The sequence below is a fragment of the Lutra lutra genome, chromosome X (genome assembly GCF_902655055.1).
Source record: "Lutra lutra chromosome X, mLutLut1.2, whole genome shotgun sequence".
NCBI classification, from domain to species: Eukaryota; Metazoa; Chordata; class Mammalia; order Carnivora; family Mustelidae; genus Lutra; species Lutra lutra.
Window position 1 is genome coordinate 49,974,382 of NC_062296.1, and position 22,700 is coordinate 49,997,081.

At 39.9% G+C, this 22,700-nt stretch overlaps 1 protein-coding gene across 3 annotated transcripts in view; it reads left to right on the plus strand.

The window, feature by feature from the left end:
- The window catches only part of LOC125092250 (cationic amino acid transporter 3), a 311,497-nt gene that overhangs the window by 236,932 nt on the left and 51,865 nt on the right, over positions 1-22,700 (plus strand). For all 3 annotated transcript variants that reach the window (XM_047716623.1, XM_047716624.1, XM_047716625.1), the window contains exon 25: positions 6,166-6,238. In XM_047716623.1, coding sequence (XP_047572579.1) covers positions 6,166-6,238 — 73 coding nt within the window. The remainder of the gene's footprint in view (positions 1-6,165; positions 6,239-22,700) is intronic.

Consider the following 22,700-nt stretch of genomic DNA (forward strand, 5'->3'; position numbering starts at 1 on the left):
AATTTCTGAGTCAGTTTCAGTAGTTTATGTTTCTGGAAATGTGTCTATTATAATCTAAGTGATCTTATTTTTTGGCTTACAGTTGGTCATAGTTTTCCCTTAGAATCATCTTTTTTATTTCTGTAAGTTTGATAATTATGGCCCCTCTTTCACTCCTGATTATAGTCATTTGTGTCTTCTTTTTTTTTCTTGACCAGTTTATACAACATTTTTTTCGATTTTATTTTCTTTTTCAAGAACCAACTTTGATTTCTTTTATTTCCCTATTATGTTTCTGGCCTCTGTTTCATTAATTCCCACTCTAATCTTTATCATTTTCTTCCTTCTGGTTGCTTAAGTTTTAGTTTGCTTTTCTTACAGTGTCTTAGAGTAGAAATTTAGCTTAGTGACTTACTTCTTCTTTTTGTAATAACTTTTATAGCTATAAATTTCCGTCTAAGCACTGTGTCTTAAGTTGTTTGAAGTACTATAAATTTGGGGACACATTCAGACCCACAGCATTCCTCCTTTGGCCCCTCAGAATTCATGTCCTTCTCATACAAAACACATTCATTCCATCTCAACAGCTCTAAACGTCTTAATTCATTCTAGCATTGACTCAAAAGTCTAAGTCCATAGTTTCTTCTAAATATCATCTAAACCAGATACGAGGTAAGACTGAAGGTACAATTCATCCTGAGGCAAATTGCTCTCCAGCTGTGAACATGTGAAATCCAACAAGTTATATGCTTCCAAAATGCAGTGGAGAGACAGGAATAAGATAGATATTCCTGTTCAAAAAGGAGAAATAGGAAAAAAAAAACAAGTTAATGGGTTCAAAGTAAGTCTGAAACCTAGTAGGCCAAGTAATATTAAACACCAAGTCTTGGGAACAATCCTCCTTGGCTTTGTGTCCCACATTCTGGACCCACTGGGGCTGCAGTTGTGTCCCCAAACCTCTAGGCCCCACCCACATGGTTCTGCCAGGTGTAACCCCATGCTACAGCTCTCACAGATTAAGGTTCAGACTGGAATCCCTCACAGTAGCTGTGCAGCCCTGGGATGGAAAGCTCCACTGGGTGTTGCCCCTAATGGTGGTCTCCTGTTATAGCTTCACCCCACAGTGGTTCTTTGAGCTCCAAAGTTTCCTCTGGCATCTTTTGAAATCTAGGTGGAAGCCTTTATGCTCCCCGCTCTTGCACTCTGCCTACCATGAGGACACCAAGCTGATGACTTCCCAAAGTTTGTGACCTATGTCGTCTGGAGGGGCAGGCATAATAGCCTGCTGCACTTGGAGTGGCTGTGCAACATGGCACCAGAATTTGAGAAGGGGAGTCGGGGAGGTTCAGTGGCACTGGGGAGCTGTGTCTTCTCCTTTGAAATCATTCTGCCTCTTAGGCCCTTGTACTCTAGGGCCTGTGTTGGGAGGCCTTTTTTTAGGGCCAGCCCCAAGAACTCTGAACTGCCTCAGGTCATTCTTCCATTGCTTTGGACAAGAGTTACTAACTTCTGTTTAGATGGCTGACCAATTTCCCCATTGTCTTGGCATGTGAATAGCTCCTGGCTTCTGTTGAGATGGTTGAACCACAGCATTCTCCTTATCAAATTTCAATCATACCCTTAGTGTTCTGTCTTAAACTAGCTTTCTTATTTCTTTCAATTTGATAGGCTGAAAATTTTCCAAATTTTTAAATTGTGCTTCCTTTTTTTAAAAAAAAGATTTTATTTATTTATTTGAGAGAGCATGTAAGAGAGTGAGCAGCAGTGGAGGTGGGGGGCAAAGAGAGAGGGAGACCAGAATCCCCACTGAGCAGGGAGCCCAATGTGGAGCTCAGTGCGGGGCTCAATCCCAGGACCTGAGCAGAAGGCAGACACTTAATGGATTGAGCCACCCAGGTGCCCCTGTGCTTCATTTGTGATTAGCGTTTTCACCTTTAAATCATTTCTCTCTTCTTACATTTTACTATAAGCATTCAAGAGAAACCAGGCCACTTTTTCAGCACTTTGCTTAGAAATTTTTTTAGCCAAATGTCCAATTTCACCACTCAAAAGTATTACCTTCTATGAAACACTAGGACATAAACACAATCCCGCCAAACTTTTTGCTATTTTTTTAGCATGGGTGGCTTTCCTCCAATTTCCATTGTTCCTCATTCATCATCAGAATGATCTTCAATGTCCATATTTCTACCAACATTATCTTCACTGTATTCCCAAATTGTTCTCTAAGGAGATTGATTTCTGCAGCTCTTCTCTTTCTTGGTCCTCATGTAACCAGGGCACAGGGATGCAAGAGCACCTGGCTCTGGGGGTCCCAGACAGACCAGGTTTGGCCATGCGCTGCTGACAAAATCCAGAGGCAGAGGGGGGATTGGTGGTGAAAAAAGAAAGGAATTTATTTCAGTGAGGGCAACAGTGGGAAGACAGCAGACTAGTGTCTCAAAGACAACCGTGGAAGTGCTAAAAATAATTCTAGGTTTATACAGGGAAAACGTGGGGAAAAGGTCAGTAGGTACATGAAGATACAGTCATTGTCTTGGGATCAGTCCCATGGGGTCTTGAAGGCTCAGGGCAATCCTTATTGCTTAAGAGGGTAGTTTAATTCCCATCATGGGATGCTTTGCTCACAGGGTACTTTGCGTGAGTTGAGATAAGCCAAAAAGAAGAACTTCATCAATTATAAAGTACAGACTGAGGTAAAAAAATGGAGATAGCTAAAGTCCTCTTTCAAATATGAGAATTGCTCTTAACCATTCATTCTCAGCAAAGTAGTTTTTTTTCTAGCTCACACCTCTGAACTCTTCCAGCTTCTACCCATTACACAGTTCCAAAACTGCTTCCATTCATTCAGGCGTTTGTTAGAGAAGCACCCCACTCTCAGTGCCAGTTTTTTCTCTTAGCCCGTTTAGGCTGCTATAACTAAACCACCACACACTGGGAAGCTTATAAACAACAGAATTTTATTTCTCACAGTTCTTGAGGATGGAAGTCCAAGATCAAGGTACTAGCAAGGTACTTGTGTTCTCTGGTGAGGGCCTTTTTCCTGGTTCATAGCTTGCGCCTTCTTTGTCTTCGCATGGTAGGAAGGGCTAAGGATCTCTCTAGAGCCTCTTATAAAGGGCACACATCCCATTCTTGAGGGCTCTACCTCTGTGACTTTAGCACCTCCTAAAAGCCCCACCTACTAGTACCTGCACCTTTGAGGTTTAAGATTTCAACATATGAACTGGTTGAGGGGTACACATTCGGACCATAGCATACTGCTTGAGCAGCATCCCATATGTTTTGGTATGTTGTATTTGCTTTTCATTCATCTAAATTATTTTTAAATTTTCATTGTGATTTTTTTCTTTGACCCATTATTTATTTAGTAGCCTCTTATTTAATATCCACATATTTGTGAATTTCTCAGACTTATCTTATTGATTTCTAAACTTACTCCACTAAGGTCAGAGTACGTAGTTTGTGTAATTTCATGTTATTTTAACTTTATTTGAAGTTTTTGTTGTGGCCTAGCATATTGTCTGTCCTGGAGAAAGTGCCGTATGTGCTTGAGAAGAATTTGTGTGATTCTTGGGTTGGTGGAATGGTCTATGGATATCTGTTAGGTATAAAAAACAATGGTTTTATACAATGGCTTTTTAAAACAATTGAGAGAAGAAAAAAGAAATATATATTTATACACTTTTATGATTACATAATTATTACATAATTGCTTTTACCAGTATACTTTTTTCTGTTTGGATTCAGATTACTATCTGGCGTCATTTGTTTTCAGCCTCAAGAACTTCTCTTAGCATTTTTATAAAATGGTTCTGCCAGCAATAAATTCTATCAACTTTTGTTTATAATTTTTTTGTTTTTTGCTTTCAGTTCTGAGAGATAGTTTTGCTAGTTATTAGATTGTTGGTTAACTGTTATTGTCTTTCATCATATTGAATATGTTATCCCACTGCCTTCTTTATTGAGATTATATATTTGCTGAGACATTGTCACCAAACCTTTGTTAAAATGTGATTTCCTTTTGTTGTTTGAACATACTTAAAATAGCTGCTTTGAAATCTTTGTCTGTCAAGTTCAGCATCTGGACCTTTTCAGTCAATTCCTCTTGCTTGCTTTTTTCCTGCATTTGGGTCGTACTTTACCATTTCTTTGCATATCTCACAATATTCTGTTGAAAACTAGACATTTTAGATAATATATTGAAGCATCTTTGAATACTTATTACCCCCTGTGGTTTGTTGTCATTAATACTTGGTTGTTTATTGGTTTAGTAACTTGGCTGGGCTAGTTCAGGCTAGTCTACTTCCCTCAGCTATACAGAAGGGTACGGCTTCTGTTATCACTCCCTAGAGGTCACGGTCTTTGCCTGTGGAGTCACCCTGGCCCCTCCTCTACAAAGGGATGAAAGTAGTTTTAGCAGGGTTATTTTTATAATTTCTCTTTCCTCGATATCCCTGTTAACATCTGAATGGTCTTTTATTGGTATTAACCCAGATGTTAATCTTGATTAATTACTAGCGTGGTTACTTTGTGTGTGTGTGGGGGGGTGAGTGTGTGTGTGTGTGTGCGTGCATGCGCATGTATGTGTTCAAAAATGCTTTTAGGCATTAATTGTTTCACAGTCTGATACACTTAATGTGAGGCCCCTTTGAAAAGTGGTAGGGATCTTCTTAGTTTTTTCTCACCCTGGTTCCCTATGTAAGCTTCTGGCTGGTCTTCTGTTTTGCATGTTGACATCATTGAGCTATTAGCCTCTTTTTAATTATTCAACTCCAGAATCTCCCTTTTTTTTGTAGTAGCCTTAGACTTGAACTTCCCCAAGCTGTGTTCCAATTAAAGTCAGTCGTCTTAGGCAGAGATACAGAGCTCACTCTTCTAATGAGCTGCTGCTTCTCCTGAGAAGAAGTTTTATACCACTGTTTTAGAGCTGGAAGTGGGAACATGGCACATTGCTCTCAGAGTGACAGTCCAGCTCTGTGAGTAAGGTGCTTGGCAGGAATCATAGTCCCTGGCATTCTGAACTTGCCTCTCCCAGTGCAAACTCTGTCCTATAAGCAGGCTGCACTGAGGACAGTTGAGACCCAATAACTGCAATTTCCCATGCCTGGTTATAGGGTCTGGGTAGAGGAAGAGAGCTCCAGGCCTCTTATTTGTGCTCATTTATAATAAAGTTCCTGCAATACAGATCTGGGGGAGGAGGATGAAAAGTGCTGGCAGCTTGCCCCTTCTGGAAATGCCTACTCTAGAAGCTGAGAATAGAGGGAGCCCCATCTTCTTGGTCACACCCCCCCCAAAGTAGCACTCACACTGAGCTGGGAGTGGTTGGTGAGCAGATGAGGGTTCAACTATCATGGGTGTTTACTGTCTTACTGAGACTTAGTAGATTCCTGGAATAGAAGTGTCTCCATTTTCTTTTTACCCTTTGGGCAATTTCCTGAGACTTTACATGTTTGTGTTTTATAATTTATCAGTTACGGTTGTTTTACTGGGGGGAGGGTCCATGGAACTCCTCATACCACCATTCTAGAAGTGCTGCTCTTCTGTCCTAGATTATTAAAATTGATAGTGCTAAAGATTTTCTATTTAATCCTCATTTTCTGGGACATTTAGAAAATTACAAATAGGGGTGCCTGGGTGGCTCAGTTGGTAAAGTGTCTGCCTTTGGCTCAAGTCATGATCCCAGGGTCCTGGAACTGAGTCCCACATTGGGCTCCCTGCTCAACAGGGAGTCTGCTTCTTCTCCCTCTGTGGCTGCCCCCTGCTTGTGCTTGTATTTCTGCAACTAAATAAATAAATAAAATCTTTAAAAAAGAAATACAAATAGGAGCACCACGGTGGCTCAGTGGGTTAAAGCCTCTGCCTTCAGCTCAGGTCATGAACCCAGGGTCCTGGGATCAAGCCCCGCATCGGGCTCTCTCTTCTGCAGAGAGCCTGCTTCTTCCTTCTCTCTCTGCCTGCCTCTCTGCCTACTTGTGATCTCTGTCTGTCAAATAAATAAATCAAATCTTTAAAAAAAAAGAAATACAAATAGAGGTTAATATTTGTATATAAATTGTAAGTGTTCAGCTTAAATATAATTTTTCTATCATTTTTAACTGCTTTTAATGCATATGATACATTATTTTAATTTGCTTTAAGTTTTGTCTGGTTGAGACTAATTTTCTTTGCATTATTGCCAAATAGACCGAGTTACTGAATCGTGCCCTCGAGCAGATCCATAAATGTAGAGAAATCTGGAACCTCCTGAAAGAAACAGGTACAGTGGGTACTGGGAGTTTGGTAATACAGTTATAAAAGGCATTTCCAATCTGAATAACTCAGTCTTTATCACCAGAAATTTGTGCCACTTCAGTATTTGATAACCAGTCAAATGATTGTTTGAAGACTGTATGACTGTACTTTGACTCTCTGACACACTGCTTGGAGTAAGAATATTTTTTACTTTGTTTTTTTATGGAAGCATAGTATTGAGTATAAAAATAGGATCATTATTGTTCAATATGACATTATTGCCCTTAGGTCACTAGATTTCATGTCTAATTTAATCAAGCTCTAATTCTGAGTAAATGTAGGCTACAGAGCCTTCCAAACCATAATCATATCAGATACTATTAACTTTTTATTATGAAATAGTCAAAATAGTAATTAACCTTTTAAAGTTATATAGTAACTTGCTACTGTTTCTTCATTAAGGATGGTATTGGCTTTTAGGTGTAGGCATTTTTTTTTATGTTTTGTCCATCTGTTCCTATTTCAGAATTTTAAAGCGTCAATATTGAATTACATGCCTTTTCAGCTTCTGTAGAGATAACCTTATGGTTTTTCTCTTTTGAAGTATTAAAATATTGAAGTGTAAAGTAATAGATTTCCAAAATTAAGTCATCATTTCATTTATGAATAAACCCTATTTGATCATGGTGTGTTATTATAATTATTGATGAATTTGGTTTCCTAAAATTTAGAAGTTATTGGTTTGTTTTTTTCCTTTTGTTTATATGTGATATCTTTGGTGGATTTTGGTATTGAACTGTAGGACTTAGAAGGAAGAACATAAACATAAAATTGAATTCACCTTTCTCAATCTATGATAGCCATTTAAAGGAATAAAGACAAAAAGAAAGGATGGAAAATACCTAAATAACATTTATAGAAGATTTAAAAGAAATACGTACTATAGCCTGAAAATAGAAAATCCATCTTCTATTTATGTGTCCTTTGAACATTTACAAAATTGTTCACAAAGAAAACCTGAAAATATTCCAAGACACAGAAATAAAGCAATGTTATCTATCACAATGCAATAAAACAAGGAATTGATGGAATCAAGACAAAACTCTTGACCTCTTGGACATTTTAAAACACAGAAACTACAAAATACCTAGAAAATAATGATCTTGAAAATACTTTATAACAGAATCTAAAGTGCTAAAGCAGTTCTCAGAGCAAAATTCATAGCTTCAATGACTTATTTGAAAAGTATGTCAGGGGCACTTGGGTGGCTCAGTGTGTTAAAGCCTGTACCTTTGGCTCAGGTCATGATCCCAGGGTCCTGGTATCGAGCCCCGCGTCCGGCTCTCTGCTTGGCAGGGAGCCTGCTTCCTCCCCTCTCTCTGCCTGCCTCTGCCTACTTGTGATCTCTATCAAATAAATAAAATCTTTTAAAAAAAATAAAAAGTATGTCAAAATGCTGTCCACTAAAAAATCCGTTTCTTCATTCTAGGAACATAGCTGGACTATATATATATCTATATATCTACATATCTATCTATATATATGTATATATGTATATGTATATATTTCTATATCTGTATCTCTATGTCATTACAGAATTGAAAATTAAAACACTGTGATACTACTACATATGTATTAGAATCACAAAAATCTAAAACACTGATACCACCAAATGCTGGCAAGTATGTGGAGCAATAGAAAACTCTTATTCATTGCTGGCAGGAACACCTGCCAGTGGTATAGACACTTGGAAGACAATTTAGTATTTGCTTGTAAAACTCTCACTATACATTCCAGCAACTGTACTTTTTGGTATTTACTCAAATAAATTGGAAACTTATGTCCATGCAAAGACCTGCACGTGGGTGTTTATAGAAGCTTTATTCATTGCTTAAACTTGGAATCAGTCAAGATATTCTTCAGTAGGTGAATGGATAAATAATCTGTGGTATGTCTAAACAATGAAATCTTAATCAGAGATAAGAAATGAGATACTAAGCCATGAAAAGTCATGGGAGAATCTTTTTTTAAAGATTTATTTATTTATTTGAGACCCAGAAGGAGAGTGTAGAGGGAGGGGCCGAGGGAGAGAGAGAATCCTGAAGCAGACTCCCCACTGAACAAGAAGCCCAAAGTGAGGCTGGATCTAGGGCCCCAAAATCATGACCTGAGCAGAAATCAAGAGTCAGCCGCTTAACTCGCTGAGCCACCAAGGCACGCTTGGGGGAATCTTAAATGCATATTATTTTAAATATACTTTATATATAATATAAAATTTTTTATATATTTATATATGTGTATAAATATATATATAATATAAAATTATATATATTTACATAAATATATATAATTTTTTATATATTATATAATTTCCTTCATCAATCTGAAAAGGCTACATACCACATGATTCTGACTATATGATATTCCAGAAAAGTCAAAACTGTGGAGAAAATAGAAGGATCACTGGTTGGCAGAGGTTAGTTGGGGAGGAAAGGATGAATAGAACATAGAGAATTTTTAGGGCAGTGAAACTGTTCTGTGATACTACAGCAGTAGATACCTGTCATTATACATTTGTCAAAACCCATAAAACATACATCATCAGGAGTGAACCCTAATATAAGTATGGACTTTGGGTGAAAATGATGTGCAGTTTCATTGATTAGAACAAATATAGCACTATGGCACAGAATGTTCAGTAGTGGGGTATGTTCTTTGAGGGGGAGTGGATTTGGTATATGTGGGAACTTTGTACTCTCCACCCAATTTTGCTGTGAACCTAAAACTGCTTTAAAAGAATGCCTGTTATCAAAAGGACAAGAGATAAAAGTGCTAAAGAGAATGTGGAGAAAAGAGAACCCTTGTGCACATTGGTGGGAATGTATAATTGATACAGCCACTATGGAAAACAGTTATGGAGGTTCCTCAAAAAATTAAAAACAGAATGATCTAGAAATTTTACTTCTGGGTATATATCCAAAGGAAATGAAATCACTAACTCAAAGAGATATCTGCACCCCCATATTGATTACAACATTATTCACAATTGGCAAGACAAGGAAGTAATCTAAGTGCCCATGAAAAGAGGAGTGGATGGGGGCACCTGGGTGGCTCAGTGGGTTAAAGCCTCTGCCTTCGGCCCAGGTCATGATCCCAGGGTCCTGGGATCGAGCCCCACATCCAGCTCTCTGCTCAGCGGGGAGCCTGCTTCCCTCTCTCTCTCTCTCTCTGCCTGGCTCTCTGCCTACTTATGATCTCTGTCTGTCAAATAAATAAATAAAATCTTTAAAAAAAAAAAAGAAAAGAAAAGAGGAGTGGATGAAGAAAATGTGATATATGTGTGCATCAGTATGTACATACAGTGAAACATTCAGCCTTAGAAAAGAAGGAAATCTATGAATCTGATGGAAGTTGGAGGGGGAGACGAACCATGAGAGACTGTGGACTCTGAAAAACAACCTGAGGGTTTTGAAGGGGTTGGGGGTGGGAGGTTGGGTGAGCCTGGTGGTGGGTATTATGGAGGGCCCGTATTGCATGGAGCACTGGGTGTGGTACATAAACAATGAGTTCTGGTACACTGAAAAGAAATGTAAAAAAATAAAATGTAAAAAAAAAGAGAGAGAGAAGGAAATCCTGCCACTTACAATGACATGAATGAACCTAGAGGACATTATGCTAAATAAAATAAGTCAGAGAGGGGCGCCTGGGTGGCTCAGTGGGTTAAAGCCTCTGCTCAGCAGGGAGCCTGCTTTCCTTCCTCTCTCTCTGCCTGCCTCTCTGCCTACTTGTGATTTCTGTCTGTCAAATAAATTTTAAAAAAAAGAAAGAAAGAAGTCAGAGAACTGTTTTTGAACAATTGTTTTTTTTTTTCTTAATCTTAAATTTTATTTGCTAAAACACAAATTTTTTTTTCTTTTTTTTTTTTTTTACAGCTTTATAAACATATATTTTTATCCCCAGGGGTACAGGTCTGCGAATCGCCAGGTTTACACACTTCACAGCACTCACCATAGCACATACCCTCCCCAATATCCATAACCCCACCCCCCCTCTCCCAACCCCCCTCCCCCCATCAACCCTCAGTTTGTTTTGTGAGATTAAGAGTCACTTATGGTTTCTCTCCCTCCCAATCCCATCTTGTTACATTTATTCTTCTCCTACCCCCTTAACCCCCCATTTTGCATCTCCTCTCCCTCATATCAGGGAGATCATATGATAGTTGTCTTTCTCCGATTGACTTATTTCGCTAAGCATGATACCCTCTAGTTCCATCCACATCGTCGCAAATGGCAAGATTTCATTCCTTTTGATGGCTGCATAGTATTCCATTGTGTATATATACCACATCTTCTTTATCCATTCGTCTGTTGATGGACATCTAGGTTCTTTTCATAGTTTGGCTATTGTAGACATTGCTGCTATAAACATTCGGGTGCACGTGCCCCTTCGGATCACTACGTTTGTATCTTTAGGGTAAATACCCAGCAGTGCAATTGCTGGGTCATAGGGTAGTTCTATTTTCAACATTTTGAGGAACCTCCATGCTGTTTTCCAGAGTGGTTGCACCAGCTTGCATTCCCACCAACAGTGTAGGAGGGTTCCCCTTTCTCCGCATCCTCACCAGCATCTGTCATTTCCTGACTTGTTAATTTTAGCCATTCTGACTGGTGTGAGGTGATATCTCATTGTGGTTTTGATTTGTATTTCCCTGATGCCGAGTGATATGGAGCACTTTTTCATGTGTCTGCTGGCCATCTGGATGTCGTCTTTGCAGAAATGTCTGTTCATGTCCTCTGCCCATTTCTTGATTGGATTATTTGTTCTTTGGGTGTTGAGTTTGCTAAGTTCTTTATAGATTTTGGACACGAGCCCTTTATCTGATATGTCATTTGCAAATATCTTCTCCCATTCTGTCAGTTGTCTTTTGGTTTTGTTCACTGTTTCCTTTGCTGTGCAAAAGTTTTGATCTTGATAAAATCCCAATAGTTCATCTTTGCCCTTGCTTCCCTTGCCTTTGGCGATGTTCCTAGGAAGATGTTGCTGCGGCTGAGGTTGAAGAGGTTGCTGCCTGTGTTCTCCTCAAGGATTTTGATGGATTCCTTTCTCACATTGAGATCCTTCATCCATTTTGAGTCTATTTTCGTGTGTGGTGTAAGGAAATGATCCAATTTCATTTTTCTGCATGTGGCTGTCCAATTTTCCCAACACCATTTATTGAAGAGGCTGTCTTTTTTCCATTGGACATTCTTTCCTGCTTTGTCGAAGATGAGTTGACCATAATGTTGAGGGTCCATTTCTGGGCTCTCTATTCTGTTCCATTGATCTATGTGTCTGTTTTTGTGCCAGTACCATGCTGTCTTGATGATGACAGCTTTGTAATAGAGCTTGAAGTCCGGAATTGTGATGCCACCGACTTTGGCTTTCTTTTTCAATATTCCTTTGGCTATTCGAGGTCTTTTCTGGTTCCATATAACTTTTAGGATTATTTGTTCCATTTCTTTGAAAAAAATGGATGGTACTTTGATAGGAATTGCATTAAATGTGTAGATTGCTTTAGGTAGCATAGACATTTTCACAATATTTATTCTTCCAATCCAGGAGCATGGAACATTTTTCCATTTCTTTGTGTCTTCCTCAATTTCTTTCATGAGTACTTTATAGTTTTCTGTGTATAGATTCTTAGTCTCTTTGGTTAGGTTTATTCCTAGGTATCTTATAGTTTTGGGTGCAATTGTAAATGGGATGGACTCCTTAATTTCTCTTTCTTCTGTCTTGTTGTTGGTGTAGAGAAATGCAACTGATTTCTGTGCATTGATTTTATATCCTGACACTTTACTGAATTCCTGTACAAGTTCTAGGAGTTTTGGAGTGGAGTCTTTTGGGTTTTCCACATATAGTATCATATCATCTGCGAAGAGTGATAGTTTGACTTCTTCTTTGCCGATTTGGATGCCTTTAATTTCCTTTTGTTGTCTGATTGCTGAGGCTAGGACTTCTAGTACTGTGTTGAATAGCAGTGGTGATAACGGACATCCCTGTCGTGTTCCTGACCTTAGCGGAAAAGCTTTCAGTTTTTCTCCATTGAGAATGATATTTGCGGTGGGTTTTTCATAGATGGCTTTGATAATATTGAGGTATGTGCCCTCTATCCCTACACTTTGAAGAGTTTTGATCAGGAAGGGATGCTGTACTTTGTCAAATGCTTTTTCAGCATCTATGGAGAGTGTCATATGGGTCTTGTTCTTTCTTTTATTTATGTGTTGTATCACATTGATTGATTTGCGGATGTTGAACCAACCTTGCAGCCTTGGAATAAATCCCACTTGGTCGTGGTGAATAATCCTTTTAACGTACTGTTGAATCCTATTGGCTAGTATTTTGGCGAGAATTTTTGCATCTGTGTTCATCAAGGATATTGGTCTGTAGTTCTCTTTTTTGTTGGGATCCTTGTCTGGTTTTGGGATCAAGGTGATGCTGGCCTCATAAAATGAGTTTGGAAGTTTTCCTTCTATTGCTATTTTTTGGAACAGTTTCAGGAGAATAGGAATTAGTTCTTTTTTAAATGTTTGGTAGAATTCCCCCGGGAAGCCGTCTGGCCCTGGGCTTTTGTTTGTTTGGAGATTTTTGATGACTGTTTCAATCTCCTTACTGGTTATGGGTCTGTTCAGGCTTTCTATTTCTTCCTGGTTCAGTTGTGGTAGTTTATATGTCTCTAGGAATGCATCCATTTCTTCCAGATTGTCAAATTTGTTGGCGTAGAGTTGCTCATAGTATGTTCTTATAATTGTCTGTATTTCTTTGGTGTTCGTTGTGATCTCTCCTCTTTCATTCATGATTTTATTTATTTGGGTCCTTTCTCTTTTCTTTTTGATAAGTCTGGCCAGGGGTTTATCAATCTTATTAATTCTTTCAAAGAACCAGCTCCTAGTTTCGTTGATTTGTTCTATTGTTTTTTTGGTTTCTATTTCATTGATTTCTGCTCTGATCTTTATGATTTCTCTTCTCCTGCTGGGTTTAGGGTTTCTTTCTTGTTCTTTCTCTAGCTCCTTTAGGTGTAGGGTTAGGTTGTGTACCTGAGACCTTTCTTGTTTCTTGAGAAAGGCTTGTACCGTTATATGTTTTCCTCTCAGGACCGCCTTTGTTGTGTCCCACAGATTCTGAACCATTGTGTTTTCATTATCATTTGTTTCCATGAATTTTTTCAATTCTTCTTTAATTTCCTGGTTGACCCATTCATTCTTTAGAAGGATGCTGTTTAGTCTCCATGTATTTGGGTTCTTTCCAAATTTCCTCTTGTGATTGAGTTCTAGCTTCAGAGCATTGTGGTCTGAAAATATGGAGGGAATGATCCCAATCTTTTGATACCGGTTGAGACTTGATTTAGGACCAAGAATGTGATCTATTCTGGAGAATGTTCCATGTGCACTAGAGAAGAATGTGTTTTCTGTTGCTTTGGGATGAAATGTTCTGAATATATCTGTGATGTCCATCTGGTCCAGTGTGTCATTTAAGGCCTTGATTTCCTTGTTGATCTTTTGCTTGGATGATCTGTCCATTTCAGTGAGGGGAGTGTTAAAATCCCCTACTATTATTGTATTATTGTCGATGTGTTTCTTTGATTTTGTTATTAATTGGTTTATATAGTTGGCTGCTCCCACGTTAGGGGCATAGATATTTAAAATTGTTAGATCTTCTTGTTGGACAGTTCCTTTGAGTATGATATAGTGTCTTCCTCATCTCTTATTATAGTCTTTGGCTTAAAATCTAATTGATCTGATATAAGGATTGCCACTCCTGCTTTCTTCTGATGTCTATTAGCATGGTAAATTCTTTTCCACCCCCTCACTTTAAACCTGGAGGTGTCTTCGGGTTTAAGATGAGTTTCTTGTAGGCAACATATAGATGGGTTTTGTTTTTTTATCCATTCTGATACCCGGTGTCTTTTGATTGAGGCATTTAGCCCATTAACATTCAGGGTAAGTATTGAGAGATATGAATTTAGTGCCATTGTATTGCCTATAAGGGGACTGTTATTGTATATTGTCTCTGTTTCTTTCTGATCTACTACTTTTAGGGTCTCTCTTTGCTTAGAGGACCCCTTTCAATATTTCCTGTAGAGCTGGTTTGGTATTTGCAAATTCTTTCAGTTTTTGTTTGTCCTGGAAGCTTTTAATCTCTCCTTCTATTTTCAATGATAGCCTAGCTGGATATAGTATTCTTGGCTGCATGTTTTTCTCATTTAGTACTCTGAATATATCATGCCAGCTCTTTCTGGCCTGCCATGTCTCTGTGGATAAGTCTGCTGCCAATCTAATATTTTTACCATTGTACATTACAGACTTCTTTTCCCGGGCTGCTTTCAGGATCTTTTCTTTGTCACTAAGACTTGTCAATTTTACTATTAGGTGACGGGGTGTGGACCTATTCTTAATGATTTTGAGGGGGGTTCTCTGAACCTCCTGAATTTTGATGCTTGTTCCCTTTGCCATATTGGGGAAATTCTCTCCAATAATTCTCTCCAACATACCTTCTGCTCCCCTCTCTGTTTCCTCTTCTTCTGGAATCCCAATTATTCTAATGTTGTTTCGTCTTATGGTGTCACTTATCTCTCGAATTCTCCCCTCGTGGTCCAGTAGCTGTTTGTCCCTCTTTTGCTCAGCTTCTTTATTCTCTGTCATTTGGTCTTCTATATTGCTAATTCTTTCTTCTGCCTCATTTATCCTAGCAGTGAGAGCCTCCATTTTTGATTGCACCTCATTAATAGCTTTTTTCATTTCAACTTGGTTAGATTTTAGTTCTTTTATTTCTCCAGAAAGGGCTTTTATATCTCCCGAGAGGGTTGCTTTAATATCTTCCATGCCTTTTTCAAGCCCGGCTAGAACCTTGAGAATCATCATTCTGAACTCTATATCTGACATATTACCAATGTCTGTATTGATTAGGTCCCTAGCCTTTGGTACTGCTTCTTGTTCTTTTTTTTGTTGTGAATTTTTCCGCCTTGTCATTTTGTCCAGATAAGAGTATATGAAGGAGCAAATAAAATACTAAAAGGGTGGCAACAACCCCAGGAAAATATGCTTTAGCCAAATCAGAAGAGATCCCAAATCGTGAGGGGGGAGAAAGGGGATAAAAAGGGGTTCAGAAAGAAAAAAAAGAAACTATTAAAAAAAGAAAGCCAATAAAGAAAAAATATAAAAAGAGCAAAAAAATATATATATATTAGATAAACTATTTAAAAAACGTTAAAAAAGAAAACGGTAAAAGTTAAAAAAATTTAGCAGAAGAATAGAAAAAGAAAAAAAATTGAAAAAGGAAAAAAAAATTAACTGCAAGGCTAAAAAATCATGGGGAGAAAGCCATGAGTTCCGTGCTTTGCTTTCTTCTCCTCTGGAATTCTGCCGCTCTCCTTGGTATTGAAACTGCACTCCTTGGTAGGTGAACTTGGTCCTGGCTGGGTTTCCCATTGATCTTCTGGGGGAGGGGCCTGTTGTAGTGATTCTCAAGCGTCTTTGCCCCAGGCGGAGTTGCACCACCCTTACCCGGGCGGGGCTGAGTAATCCGCTCGGGTTTGCTGGGTTTGCTTTTGGGAGCTTTTGTTCCCTGAGCGCTTTCCGTAGAGTTCCGGAGGGCGGGAATGAAGATGGCGGCCTCCCGGTCTCCGGCCCGGAGGAGCCGAGAGCCCGGGGCCCCACTCCTCAGTGCGCCCTCAGAGAACAGTGCCCAATGACTCCCGTCACCCTGTCCTCCGGCCGCGCTCTGAGCTGACCGAGCCTGCGACCGGTTCAAGGCAACCCCGAGCTGAGAGTCCCTCCTCGGCTCTGTCTCTGTAGCCGGCTTCCCTGTTCTAATACCGGTAAGCTCTGCGACACTCAGACACCCCCGATCCTTCTGCGACCCTGCGGGACCTGAGGCCGCACTGACCCCGCCCGGGCTTCACCCCAGTTAAGCCTCTGGAGCGATGTCTCAGCGGAACAGGCTTTTAAAAGTCCTGATTTTGTGCTCCGTTGCTCCGCCGCTCGCTGGGAGCCGGCCCCTCCCCCCACGGTCTATCTTCCCGTCGCTTTGGATTCACTTCTCCGCCAGTCCTACCTTTCAGATAGTGGTTGATTTTCTGTTTCTAGAATTGCTGTTCTTCTTCTCTTCAATCTCCCGTTGGATTTCTAGGTGTTTGCAATCTTTAGATAAGCTATTTAGCTGATCTCCCGCTACCTGAAGTAGTCTCAGCCTGCTACTTCTCCGCCATCTTGACCGTGATCGATCCAAGCATTCTTAAGCAAGGTGTTCTTTAGCTTCCAGGTGTTTGAGTTCCTTCCAGATGTTTCCTTGTGGCTGAGCTCCAGTTTCAAAGCCTTATGATCTGAGAATACTCAGGGAATAATCTCAGTCTTTTGGTATCAGTTGAGCCCTGATTTGTGACCCAGTATGTGGTCTGTTCTGGAGAAGATTCCATGTGCACTCGAGAAGAATGAGTATTCTGTTGTTTGAGGGTAGAATGTTCTATATATATCTATGCGGTCCATCTGGTCCAATGTGTCATTCAATGCTCTTGTTTCTTTATTGATTTTCTGCTTGGATGATCTCTTACTGAGAGTGGCATGTTAAGATCTCCTACTATTAATGTATTCATATCAGTATGACTCTTTATCTTGGTTAACAGTTTTCTTATGTAATTGGCTGCTCCCATATTGGGGGCATAAATAGTTACAATTGTTAGATCTTCTTGGTGGATAGGCCCTTAAAGAATTATGTAGTGTCCTTTTGTATCTCTGACTACAGTCTTTAGTTTACTAGTTTTTTTTTTTTTTTAGATTTTATATTTACTTATTTGGCAGACAGAGATCACAAGTAGGCAGAGAGGCAGGCAGAGAGAGAGAAGGAATCAGGCTCCCTGCCGAGCAGAGAGCCCGATGCGGGGCTCGATCCCAGGACCCTGGGATCATGACCTGAGCTGAAGGCAGAGGCTTAACCCACTGAGCCACCCAGCCGCCCCTTCAGTCTTTAGTTTAAAATCTAATTTATCTGATATGAGAATCGCTACCCCGGCCTTCTTTTGAGGCCCATTGGCATGAAAGAAGTTTCTCCATCCCTTCACTTTCAGTCTGGGTGTATCCTTAGGTTCAAAATGGGTCTCTTGTAGGCAACATATGGATGGGTCCTTTTGTTTTATCCAGTGTGCAACCCTGTGTCATTTTATGGATGCATATAAGCCATTCACATTGAGAGTGATTATTGAGAGATATGTTTTTATTGACATCGTGCAACCTGTGAAGTCTTTGTTTCTATAGATTGTCTCCATATATTTCTGTTCAATGATATTCTTAGGATTTTTCCTCCTTTATAGAACCCCCCTTAATATTTCCTGCAGTCTCAGCTTGGTGGTCGCATACTCTTTTAAACCTTGTTGGTCTTGGAAGCTCTTTATCTCTCCATCCATTTTGAATGTCAGTCTTGCTGGATAAAGTATTCTTGGCTGCATGTTCTTCTCATTTAGTGCCCTGAATACGTCTTGTTAGCCCTTTCTGGCTTGCCAGGTTTCTGTGGACAGGTCTGACGTTATTCTGATGGGCTTTCCTCTGTATGTAAGGAATTTCTTTGCCCTAGCTGCTTTCAAGAGTTCCTGTCTATAATTATGATTCAACATTTTCACTATCAGGTGTCTTGAGGTCTTTCTAGATTCTGTGATCTTGAGGGCACACCTTTCTGCCTCTAGTATATGAACACTGGTTCCATTTGCGAGATTGGGAAAATTTTCATGGAGAATTTGTTCAACTATAGCTTCTAGTCTTCTTTCTTTCTCCTCCCTCTCAGGGATTCCAATAATTCTGACATTGGAATGTTTCATGGCATCATTTATTTCCCTAATTCTGTTTTCATGGCTTCTGAGCTGTTTGTTCCAGGCTTCATCCTAATCCTTTTTCTTTGTCCTCCAGATCACTAATTCTATCTTCTGCCTCAGTTACCCTAGCTTTTAGAGAATTTAGATTAGATTGGAACTCATTGAGAACATTGTGAACATCATCCCTGGTGGCTTTCACTTCTGCCCTAATCAATTCCATTTTTTCATCCATGGCTTTCTCCAACCTAGCTATTGCCTGGATAATTGTTAGCCTGAATTCCCTTTCCGACATACTGTCTATGTCCATATCCAATAGCTCTGATGCAGAAGGCCCAGTCTCTGAATTTTTCTTCTGTTGGGCATTCCTCCTCCTAGTCATTATGGTGAGAGGTGGCTGAATGGATGCATAGCTGTATGTATTGACCATGGTGCAGGCAAGGTGCACCCTGGAACGCTTCTGAGCAATCGAGAGTCCCCACCCAAAAGAAAGAAAAAAGAAAAAAAAGAGAGAGAGACAGGGAAAAAAAGATAAAATAAAAGAGAAGGCCCAGCCCAAATGGGCCCCAAGGTAAGATTTATGAAGTATACAAACAAACAAAAAAAAAAAAACAGACAAAAAGACCGACAAAAGTAGATGACAAGAGAAAGAAAAAATAAATAAAAACAAAAAAAGAACCTCGTCAAAAAGAACCCCAAGTATAAGATTTATATACTACCAGGACAAAAACAAATACACAGAAACACTGGCAGAACAAAATATGGGAGAGTGGTTATAAATTCTCAGGGTGGTCGAGGAAGGTTATTTTGATTCTTCCTGGAAGTATCTTGATACCTTTGTTAATGGACTCAACTTTCCTAAGATAAAGGGGGATTAAAAACTGGTTTACCTATAGGGGCAGCATTGATTGGGGAAAGGGGATTACCTTGAAGCTTATCTCTATAGGATTACCTTGAAGCTTATCTCTATATGAATATTTTTTTTTAAAAAGAATGAACTAAACTAAAATAAATTTTAAAAATTAAAAAATAGAAAAGCAAAAAGAAAAGCACAGGTATATGTATCAAAAAGTTCAGGTTAAAAGGTTGTTATGGAATTAGATGTACTGGACATCTCACTGTGATGGTAAATAGTTTAAAAAGTTATATATTAAAAAAAAAATGAAAAGAACCAGAATAGTGGGAACGAATCAAAAATAAAAGTTGTATCTATGAAGTAGTGGTGGTTGGCCTCTTGTCCTTTTTTTTGGTTGGCTTTCTTGGGGAGGGTCCTGCCGTGTGGGTTTTCAGGGAATCTTGCTGGAGTTAAGTCCTCCTGCCCCCATCAAGGGGGTGGGCTCTGAGGAAATCGGTTTTTCAGGCTTTTGTTCTCTGGAGGTTTTTTTGTTTGTTCATTTGTTTTCTCTCTCCTTTGCGGCTTTTGACGGTTTTTGGAGGTTTAGAGGAAAGCAAACTGCCCCCCAGACCTCCCTCTCAGAAGCCTCATTCTGTTCCCCTCTTATGTGCTCCAGAGCACAGAAATTCCCCCTTGGCGGCTGGCAGAGCACCTTCCTAGTCACGGTCTCTGGGGCACAGGAACTCCCACTGGTACCCAAAACCATGGGAAATACTAGCCCCAGCTGTCTGGGCAGCTCCAGACCGCCAGAGAGGTCGCAAGAAGCCATCGCACACTGAGATTTTCACGCTGGCCCAGGCTGGGAGTGCTCAGACTCTCCGGGGTCCGAGAGAGCACGGGCTGGCGCCTGCACGCACCTCTCTCAGGGGAGTGTGTGGGGCGTGACTCAGACTCTGGTCACGCAGTGCCCATCCCTGCAGAGTGCAAAAGGCTGTGGTTCGGGCTGGTGAGGCTCCCTCACCCTCATGGGCACCACCACCCAGATGCTCTCAGGCGCACCGGCATCTCAGGGACCAAGACCTGCCGTCTTTGCCGCACTCTCTCTGGCTCAGCGCCAGGGGTGGCTGTCCTCGGTCCGGTGACTTAAGCCCCGTCCCTAGCTGCAGATTCCCACAATTTCCCCCCACGATCCTTTGCTCTTTTTGAGTGCTTTCAACCAGACTCCAAGTTAATGCTGGTCCCCAAGCACAGGGCACTCTCATATTGGGGTATTACTTTCTAATGGATCGCTCCTGGTGGCTCCCTCCCCCTTTTGTTTGTCTTCCGATATCAGTCCAACACTCCCACTCCGCTTTACCTGCCCACTGGCGTCTTCTGCCCCCGTAGAGATCCAGACGTGTATAATTCTAATCTTAGGCTGATTTCATGCATGATCAGAGTTCTTTTGGAGGTAATCAGCTCACTTTGGGGTACAGGTTGAAACGGCATCTCCTCCTACTTCCCCGCCATCTTGTCTCCCCCTGTTTAGCTGTAACTTTATGCCTATTCACTAACATTTCTTCATCTCTCTTACCCCGAGCTCCTGGCAAACCCCATTCCACCCCTCAGTTCTATGAATTTGATTCTTGTTATCTCATATAAGTGGAATCATACAGTATTTGTCCTTCTCTGACTGGCTTATTTTACGTAATGTCATGTCCTCAAGGTTCATCCATGTTGTCACATACTGAAGAATTTTCTTCCTTTTTAAGGCTGAATAGTATTCTGTTACATGTACATACCACATTTTCTTTATCCATTCATCCCTCAATGGATGTTTACAATGTTATCACATCTTAGCTATCTCTTCAAGACCCTGACTTGAATTATTTCGGATAAATGCCAGAAGTGGGATTGCTGGATCATACAGTAGTTCTATTTTTAATTGTTTGAGGAACTTCTCTAATGTTTTCTGTAGTGGCTGTACCATTTTGAATTGCAGCCAGCAATGTACAGGGGTTCCAGTTTCTCCACATCCTCACCAACATTTGTTGTCTTTTTTAAAAATATATATAATAGCCATCCTGACAGGTGTAAGTGATAGCTCATTGTGATTTTTCTTATTTAGATTTTAAGTAATCGCTCTACCCAACATGGGGCTTGAACTCTCAACCCCAAGATCAAGAGTCACAGGTTCTACTGATTGAGCCAGCCAGGTTCCACTCATGGTTTTGATTTGCATTTATGTGATGATTAGTGATGTTGAGCATCTTTACATACACCTGTTGGCCATTTGTATGTCTTCATTGGGGAAATAACTATTCATGTCTTTAGCTCATTTTTAAATTGGGTTATTAGTTTTTACTATTTAGTTGTGATAACATCTTTAATCAGGGTACTTTTTTACAATGATTTGGAGGAGATTCGTGTGGAAAGGAGACCAGGGCCATGATTCAGCCTTGCAGAAATTAATGCTTATGATGATCTAAGGTTGTTGTGTACATGATTTTTTGTAACCTCTGTGTTTTCCCAGCCAGTGGATATAGGCAGCTGTAGCGCTTCTCATAACACAGAGATTCTTCTCCACTGCCTCACTGATCAGCTATGTATTCTTCAGCCCTTTATCTTCTGCTTCTCACAACCAAACCAAATCCAGACATGTTCCCTCCACCAGCCTATAAACTGTTTTTGTTACTATAGGTAAAAGAAATGCACCTTGGGGTGTGCCCCTCACTTTGGAGTGTTACTCTTTTGCTGGTCTTTTCTGATACTCAGTTTTTATCTTTAAAATACATGTGTGGGGGCGCTGGGTGTCTCAGTGGGTTAAGGCCTCTGCCTTCAGCTCAGGTCATGATCCCAGGGTCCTGGGATCGAGCCCGGCATCGGGCTCTCTGCTCGGCAGGGAGCCTGCTTCCCTCTCTCTCTTTGCCTGCTTCTCTGCCTACTTGTGATCTCTCTCTGTCAAATAAATAAGTAAAATCTTTTTAAAAAATAAAATAAAATGCATGTGTGTATGCATATTTATATGCACATATGCTGGACTGTAAGCTCCATGAGGAAATATACTGTCTGTTTTTGCTTGTCTTTGTACATCCAACACCTAGGACATTTACAATACTGGTTCATGCATGAATGAACAGAAGAATATATATGTTATACACGCACACATACACACATATTTAAGAATGCATGTATCATATAATGTCTTGGAAGAATAAACACCAAACTCAACACTTGCTACACTTTTTGATGAATATATAGTACTTTGATAAATAAAACAAAAACACACATGACATGATACTCCAATACAGAAAACCTGAAAGACTCCACTGAAAAACTCCTAGAACTGATACACAAATTCAGTAAAGTAACAGAATACAAAATCAACATACAAAAATCTGTTGCATTTCTATATACCAATAATGAAGCAGCAGAAAGAGAAATTAAGGAATCAATCCCATTTACAATTGCATCAAAAGCAGATACCTACAACCTAACCAAAGAGGTGAAAGACCTATACTCTGAAAACTGCAAAACATTGATGAAAGAAATTGAAGATGCTCCAACGAAATAGAAAGACATTCCATGCTCATGGATTAGAAGAACAAATATCGTTAAAACGCCTGTATTACCAAAGCAATGTACACATTTAATGCATCCCCTATCAAAATACCACCACCATTTTTCCCAGAACTAGAACAAAGAATCCTAAAATCTGTAAATTTGTATTGAACTGTAAAAGACCCTGTAATAGGTAATAGCCAAAGGAACCTTGAAAAAGAAATGCAGAGCTGGAAACAGCACAGTTATGGGCTTTTTTTTTTTTTCTTAATCATTCTC